This window comes from Opisthorchis viverrini, assembly GCF_000715545.1.
Source record: "Opisthorchis viverrini unplaced genomic scaffold opera_v5_273, whole genome shotgun sequence".
In the NCBI taxonomy this organism is placed as follows: Eukaryota; Metazoa; Platyhelminthes; class Trematoda; order Opisthorchiida; family Opisthorchiidae; genus Opisthorchis; species Opisthorchis viverrini.
The window spans coordinates 377,292-386,206 of record NW_008751925.1 but is presented as its reverse complement, the minus strand read 5'-3'; the positions used below and the strand labels follow the sequence as shown (position 1 = coordinate 386,206).

At 43.2% G+C, this 8,915-nt stretch overlaps 1 protein-coding gene across 1 annotated transcript in view; it reads left to right on the top strand.

The window, feature by feature from the left end:
• Positions 1-8,062, top strand: part of T265_09309 (hypothetical protein) — a gene marked incomplete at both ends in the record, with an annotated part of 9,292 nt that extends 1,230 nt beyond the window's left edge. Inside the window, one exon of the mRNA XM_009175338.1 lies at positions 7,795-8,062. Coding sequence (XP_009173602.1) covers positions 7,795-8,002 — 208 coding nt within the window. The remainder of the gene's footprint in view (positions 1-7,794) is intronic.
• Positions 8,063-8,915: the final 853 nt, after the last annotated feature.

Sequence of the window (8,915 nt, the reverse complement as noted above, 5' to 3'; positions counted from 1 at the left end):
ATGATGATGATGATAAAGGGATGATCTCAACTGGAACACGGCCATTCATGCGTGAATTCAAGTAATCAAACATCATCCGACGTAGAGATACAACGACTACCTTTTTCTATCCCATCCAATATCATGCAGGGTTATCCTAGGACACCAATACCATTTCATATTTTCCCCATTATTTCACGTAGCTGAGGGAACTGATATAGTGAGGTTGAACGAGCGAAAGTCTTTTCAAGCAATTTATTTTAACCTCGCGCTCACGACTAAGGAACAACACCTGGTTTGCCAGCCGTTATTCGAAAATGGGATATAACGCGGAGTAACCTTTGAATTTCAAGAGTTACAACCAAACTTTTGCTTGAAACTTAGTCACTTTAGGATGCACTTAATTATCCAGTGACCTGGTTGGCTTATTGTAATCTATGCGCAAAGGTCGGTGTGGCATCACAGTTCACAAGAAGACAAAATAATAGCCTTGAGCCATACAAGGCATGGGAGCGACCCAACCGCTGCCTATCTGAAGGAAGCCTGAATAAAAGTCGCCAAAGTGTACAGTCGTTCGGTTCTGGTTGGGGATTCAATCTAACGGATCTCCACACTGGCCTTTATAATTACAATGATCTGACCTTTGGAAAATAAAAGTAAAGTACATGGAAGCGATCTCATTCGAAGATGGGGTTTCCAATCTTGCCGGAAGCTACTGAGGCTTGCGGAACCAAAAGAACAATCCGATCGCGGACAGCTCCGGCCATGCTAAGTGGTGTATTCGTCTAAATTGCGCGGCCTTACCTTTGTTTCTTTTGAGAATTATGCGGGTAACATATTCTACCAGATACGAGTAAGGATTTAGAAGCATTAGAAAAATCAAACACTTCAGGGCAGTTTTGAGTTTCTTTGGATTAGAAGTGACCCCATTCTAGCTTGACCAATCATCTGAACAGTTTTGATGCAATTATTTTTGGAGTTAGTAAACTGAGCCGCCAACCCTATCGGATTGGTTAATGTACTAAGACATTTCAGGCGGACACGGTATTCCTAGATCATCAGCTGACATCGGGCGCACATGAACCAGCGAACCAGCGAATAAAGTTCGCAAAATTGGACATTCTGTCCGTGATCCGCAAGACACCTTATGAAGGAACTGTTGTTGGTGATAACTGATAAGATTGAAGACCGACCACGGTACGTAGAACATTGCTTGATGCACGTACACTCTGATAATCTATTCTCAACCGTCGGCCGAACTAACGGCCAGCAGCTGCCTACCGTCTGGACAGAACTGATCCGCAACCGGTACAGGTACCCTGACCAACATTCACGCAAACCACACATTCAAACGGGAACTTGACCAATGATAAAGCCCATAGAATGTTGATCGCTTTAATGTTGGCCAGTTGACCAATCAGGTGGCGGGAAGGATGGTCCCGATGGGTTCATCGGATCACGTTATTCAGGTAACTTCGAAAAGCTGTACAAGCACACCTATACCCGATAAGAACCCTTTCAACTAATAACCCACAGAAAAAGTGGCAACAAAGCACGGTGAACAGATCAGCAATCACAGACTGGCTTCTAATTCTGGATGGCCAGTGTTTAAAAAAAAGCGAACCAGGTTTCCAGATGACAGTTTTGTGATCGGGGAGCGCTTCTGCTCTACTTTCTTGCATTGCAATTCAAAACAAGACGAACAACGAAACTTGCGAATGGTTTTGAAAAATTTAGTGGAAAATTCCACGGAAGTACTCAAACATCCTCTATACAGCTGCACAAAGTTCTCAATCGACGTGCCTATGACCTATGGGAGCCATAACGGTTTATGCAGCGCTTAGTTTCGTGCCAGTAGGAGAGCGATATGTAAGCCTCTGATTCAGTTAACGTGTAAAATGTGGTCTTGCGAAGCGAATTCAACAATTTTCCTTTGCTTGTAGATGGCTTGCACCTTTTTTGTGTTGACTTCCATCGGATGATAGCTCAGTTGCTCAGTTGAGTGGCATGAATGTTTACAAGGTGTGAGTCAGAAGAACCACACTTTTTAATACCTCCTGATCTGTCCACTTTTCGATACACTTGCGTAGCAAGTACCTCAAAATTGGCCACCAAATATTTGCCAGAAAATGTTTTGTGTAGTTCCGAGTGTTTTGGGTTATTCTTGAAGGGAGGTGGTGCTCAGTACCTCTGATCTGAGCAAAAGAAACATGGTCAGACCCAGTGGTCGATCTGCTGGGCGGAAGGTTACTTATTTCTCTTACCTTCTGTAGTTTGGATGAATCAGTAGCTACTTCCTTCGATGTCAGAGTACTTAACAAAACTCACGGAAATGTTTCACTTGAGGTAAAATGTCAAACATTGACTTTTGTTTCCCCTATTCCCACGTAACCACTTAGACCTCATCTGGACAACACACCACGTCAAATCAAACTAGGTGAAGCGTCACAGTTCAGGTTTGTCTTGTAAGCAGGGTTATTATACAAGCTGCTCTCTCCCACACTGCGTTTCTTGTACACATACCAAACTTGTGCCTCTATTCGAACGATTTCCCCTGAGATCCCTCAGGTATATGCAATATAAAGTTCTGGATGAATGACCACCTTACCCTCTGTCAGCACGTGGTGGGTGACTCAGATTTACTTTTCAGATAGACTCAGGGTCCCGATGCAGCTACGCTTTGATATTCTTACGGATGCAAAACTAGGGGGAAATTTCTCACCAAGCACCGAGTTTCTTCTTTGATTCTTGCAAACCCAATTCTTCATTTGAACTTGTATAATGATGTTCAATTTAGAAGTGAGAAATTTCAAAAATGGTCCCCTGTAGAAGGGGCCTTACTCCCCTTGGGGCTTGTGTTCAGAGGGGCTTGTGCACTTCGGGATTTAAGACCGCTGAGCATGCACACAAAATTCTTCGTAATTGGGTTTTTATCCCCGCAATAAATGATATTGCGAATTGTGAACCGTATGATAACGAAAATGATATGAATATAGTCGAAAATGATAAATAGTCCGCTGAGAGATTTACGGTTGCGCAGCTTTCGTTAGTGATGCACATAGCACCTTGCCTGCCATAGAGTCCACATACGGATGATTCCCGAATTGAAATTCGTTTCGGTGGGAACAAACGCACGGTTCACTCAACAGCTGTATCTTGGCATTTTCAGAAGGTCACAATGGAAGCAGGCGTGAACGTAAATGTCATGAGATAATTAGCTACCGACCGTGAACAATCTGCGCCGATTCCAGCTGTTGAGCGATGGCGTTTGGGAAGTGTCCATCAAACGCTGTAGAATAGTCCGCTGAGAGATTTACGGTTGCGCAGCTTTCGTTAGTGATGCACATAGCACCTTGCCTGCCATAGAGTCCACATACGGATGATTCCCGAATTGAAATTCGTTTCGGTGGGAACAAACGCACGGTTCACTCAACAGCTGTATCTTGGCATTTTCAGAAGGTCACAATGGAAGCAGGCGTGAACGTAAATGTCATGAGATAATTAGCTACCGACCGTGAACAATCTGCGCCGATTCCAGCTGTTGAGCGATGGCGTTTGGGAAGTGTCCATCAAACGCTGTAGAAGATAACTCCAGTAATGATGAAATACGCAAGCCCTAAAAACGTTTGTATGACTTGCGCGTGGTGGGGATATTAACAGATCCATACGAACCCAGTGCAAGTATATAATATAAGTATATAGTACCACGAATAGTGCTACACAGCCAAACAGCGCTGCGGTACCTACCGTATTTGTAACCGAGGGAGCAAATGATGATTGCACCGTTTTGCGATTCTATGAACCCATGAAAACAGTAAGTTTAGAATATGGGAGTACTAAGACAAACGTGATCGTATATATTCCGTCCGCATTTCACTGACAGGAGTATCAGCAACACTAGATATACTGATAAGATGAATGGATGAAAATACCAGTGAACAGCTTTTCATCCGAAAAGAACGCCAAAATAATTAGCACTTGTCAGATAAATGGACGAAACTCCTTGAGATGTTGACCTGTCCCAACCGAGGAAGTGTTTCGAATCACTGAACCAACATATCCTCTTGTGAATCCGACAGTCGGCAAACCTACTGAATTGGACATTTATTGGGACCACCTTTTGGAATGAAAAAGACCACTCATTACCTCAGTTAACTTCTTACGTTTCATTTTATGGAGGGCGTTATGAACAAGTGGGTTGGATGCGACTACGAACAGCATTTTTTACTGGTTCTGTGAATGGGAGGTTCTTTCGCATCGTCCAAAAAGACTAGACTGGTTAGTCGAGATATCTGGCCTTCCAGGAATTTTAGTTTAAAGTCCATTCTTGATGATACACAATTGTGATGAACTTGTAAGGCGTCGAAGCGAATAAACTGGTGCACGGGTGTTCAGGTTGTATGCTACACCGTCATATGTACACCGGATTTTGACTATGTTTACTTTGTATTTGCGTGCAACTTTGTGTTGACACTAATCACCTAGGTTACGGTGTTCTATTCGTTTTTTCAAACAGTGCGTTTTGTCGTCTTATGGGGCTAATATTCTTTATTTTACTTTAAACGGAAAGGGCAATTACGTTGTTCCGGCGATAATGTTCAAACGCCGGTAGATTCTTTTTATTTGTGGAGCAGCACAGAGCAGACGAAACACATTTTTGAGCAAATGGTTTTCACCAATTCATTCATAATTCTATGAGCATACTAGAGCGAATCGCCAGGCGGTGAGTCACGTGTTTGGCATGAAAAGCGGACAACACCGACATGCCCAGAAGTGCAAATAATTGGCCGTTAGTTTGATCGGTGAGCTGGGCAGTTTGGTTGCAAACGTTTCGCCAGTGAGTTGTGAACCCAAGGGTGTTGGGGTTAGAAGTACTTGGTTATTACCCATAGGTGGGTTTATGTAGGATCTGCTCACTCGGGTCAACCTTGATCGATGATTGGTCATTTGTTCTGGGATTCCTGTTGACTGACCTGTCTTCTGATTGCTGGATGGCCTTGAGACTTGATCTATACGCCCTCCCGACGTGGCCTGTATCAACGCGTGCACTAACCAAGCGGTAATATTCAAAACGTATTGATGACGTCGCTTCGGTTGGTGATGGAACGTTTGCAACCAAACTGCTCACCTCTGGGGACAAACCAATGACCATCTTTACTACCTGAGCTACCAAAATTTCTTTCACTGCACCTCGTAGTGTTTATTTCGTTATGTGCAACAGACATAAAATAAGATACCTACTGTGAATCCGCACCTGTTTTTGTCATACCTATTGTGATCTTTCCATTTACAGTGACAGCAAAGATCATGCGGTAACTGCTTGGCTCGTTGTTTCTGTTGATGTGACTAACCCGTTGCGTATCACCAACAAAGCCGTAACCTTGTTTGAAATTAACAGAAAGCGTGTCCCCTTTCACATGTTAGGTAGACCTATTTATTAGGTGACCAGTGATCACAATGATTCAGCTAAAGCGAAACACCGTTCAGCTGTAGCACTCTTTCGGAGCCTCACTGCCATGCCACCCGAAGGAAGCACGAGGTCTGGGATACTGTCAGGTTGCCCAAGCCTAGACAGGGATAGTCAAAAGTCGGAGGTCGAGTTCGGACCACAGCCCATCCGGCCAGTAAATTCACGATCTAATCCCTGAGCCATCTGGTATCACTTAGCTAATGAACCAATTGGATGCAGGTATGCTTGGATGGTCCTAAGAGGGATCACAATTATAACTGTGAGCTACGTTTAGAGACATATTTGGAGTTAGTTTGTTTTCAAGGCGACTAAACAGTTAGTGTTGGATGGCGGAAAACTTAATTAACATCTCATATGTAGGGCAAACTGTGTCGGTTGAGGTGAATGATCGGTGGTTAATAAGAATTCCATATGTCAGTCTCAGTAATAAAGGGGGTAGAGACAGTGGCACTTGCAGCAGCGTACTCTCTAAAGACGCTAGGAAACTTGACGGACACAAATGCACCCTAGGTCTTATACACTACCATTCACATATCATCTGGATTGGGGGCGACGATGCACTAGATTGTCACCTGTTAGTTGAACCTCTTCATTTAATGAACCGGTGCCTCGAGGAGAATATTAGGACCAGAGTTTCTGTAAATATCTGCCAGCCGATGGTTTTGATTTCTTGCTTCATAGAAAGCTAGCTGTTTTGGCCAGTCAGCGCCCAACTTTTTTGCCAGTAATAGGTGGTTATGAGCTGCTTGGATGCCTCTAAAGATGCTCCTAGCTGTTTTTTCGTTGCCTGTCATTTTGAAATGGCTAACTCTTACCACGTTTGAAGTTTTGCATCGATATCAAGAAGTAATAGAGAGAATATCTGCCAAAATTTGTCGAACAAATGTAAAAGAGCCGCGGTAGAAACTTGAGGGCGTGACTCGGTGTTAAGTTAAAATGTCCTCAGTAAGGTGAATCTCCTTGGATCTTGTTTCAGAGTTTGGACCCGCTCGGTAAAATATTAATTCAACATAGAGTCAGCTAGGGATTTTTACCGGGATAATAGTAGTTCCAGATCTCGTCTTTATAAGAATTCTATTCGGATTTTTCGTAGAAAACAAGTCAGGGTGTGTCGAAAAACGAAAGGCGTTGCAGAATTCTGAATGCGTTACATATGGACTGGGATTTCTTGAAATTAACCGACTCTTTTCTTGATAACCCGAGAACCTTCACTTGTCTGCTATTTTGAGAAGTTGTCAGTTTTCCGAAGTGCAGTAAAAGTTTCGTGTCACCTATAGTTTCATCTTTCGGGTTCATATTTTGAAATGTGCCAGTGATTTTGTTTGCGTTTAATAACACTTAATCTTCTCAACCAGAGACGAGGTCTACCGCTTGACTGACATGTGATTTGAAACCAATTTTCTTCGATCTTTTACCCTTTAGCTTAATTGTTCAGGCAGGAGATTCCACCCTCCTCAAACCTTATGTTTGTGAAAGTATGTAGAGTGTTCGGCATGACTTAAGCTGTAAAATTGGGGCTTAGATAAAGCGCTTAATTCTAAATTTCTCGCGGAATAAAGAGAGTACCGTATTCATATATCGGTTTCTATCAAACCATCAATCATTCCGTGTCTCAAACATTCCTCGGTTCGTGAAAGTAGAAACTCCACGTTACGCATACTTTAAATCTACAGATTGTTGTCAACTGTGTGACACAATCAAGTTCAGAACGCTTCTGAGAATAGTTGCAGGCAACGGAAATTGATCTTGCGGGTATGCGCGGGTTTGAGCAGAAGCCTCATCGAACGTGCATGACCGCTACTCTTTAACATGGTTACGGTATCAAACGGTCTTTCAGCCGCATTTTATCCTGAATAGATAGGTGGGGAAAGAAATTGCTCGAACACCAGCCGTCGTCCATAAATATCCCTCTGGGGGATCAAAATAGGAAGAGTGTCGATGCCACTGACGATCCGCTTGCGTTGTTTCCTCAGACCGCTGGCCAAATATGTTACAGCCTCTCAAAAGTAAGTCTATCGGAAGTCACGATAACATCTAAAGAAAGAAGCTGACTTGGATGTTGTTAATCAATCAATCAAAGGTCTTTGAGCCACTCCACTGTTTGCATTTTTGCACACCTTTTTCTCTTGGATGTCCAGGCATCAGAGTCTGTGTTTACCTTGAGAGAATGGATCTTTCGCTTTCACCTACAAAGGAGAACATTTCGGTGACGCCTGTATAGAACTGATATGTGTTTTGCTCTAACTAATCTCAGATACCTAACCTCTTCGTGACCGTTTGTAACAGAATCAACCAAACACGATCAGTCCAACTTCAGCCTTTTTTTTATATAATTATCATTTCAGGGAAAAAGAAGTGGAAGAAGTTTTTCGGATGATGGATCGAAATAAAGATGGTGTGATTTCGCAAAAAGAATTCTTGCAGTTCTTGAAAAAATATGGGCACGAAAGAGATGACAAGCACTTGTTGAACCTGTTTCATATGGCTGACTGTAATGATGACAAAAGGCTTTCGTTGAACGAACTCAAAGCAATCCTATGCCAAAAACACTAAATATACAATCGGACTCTTTAATCATTTGGTTTTGTTGTCTACTTAATCTAGCGCTGTTCGTTCGATGGGATATTGCCAACAAAAGGTACCGTGGTGGTTTCTCCTAAATGTGCTACACATTTCCTAAACTTGCTCGGAATTAAAACGCGTATTAGCCGAAGAAATGAACACCCGAGCTACGAATTGTATTCCTGTTTCTGTTCATATCCAGTTTATCGCACCGAGAGGACGATGAGGTAAAATAGAAAACGGGCAGAGGCAAAAGTGACAGCCTCTCCAATTTTTAAACAAAGCTCATGCCAGTGTCTAGCAAAAGAGTAAAAAAATTGGATGATCATCTCAGGCGAAATCCTTGCTCAGTAAATTTCGCTGACGCATAGGGCTACTGAAACAGCTTTCAGTAGCCTCAGAAGGGTGTGGAATCATTTCGAGCCGCGGCGATTCATGATTCGTACCCATTCATGTGGTACGCATTTCAACAACTTTGCTGCATGAAGGCTCAACAGTCTGAGGAAAAATAAAACCATGAAATTCGCTGATGGGTTTGCCCGATATTTTTTGAAGACCAGATGGTGCGTAGCATTATCGGCGCTCAAAATATTGTAATACGGCTGCGCATCAGCCTACTGCGCAGCGGGACAATCATGTGATACAGAACCGTGCGATTACGCCTATACGTCTGAATCACGTGCGGTTTCATTGTGCCGGAGAAAGGTCAAAAAAGGACACAGAAAGTCCACACCCACTCCATGGCCAAGGTATACCGTACACAAGCGCACAGACGGCCATCTATGATCAACCGAGACAAAGGAATAATCGCCCGAGAACCGGTGTGGATGTGTGGGAGACCCACTGATTGTTTGACAGCGGATCGACCATCAAATACGGCGACAAGTGAATCATATATGGCCGT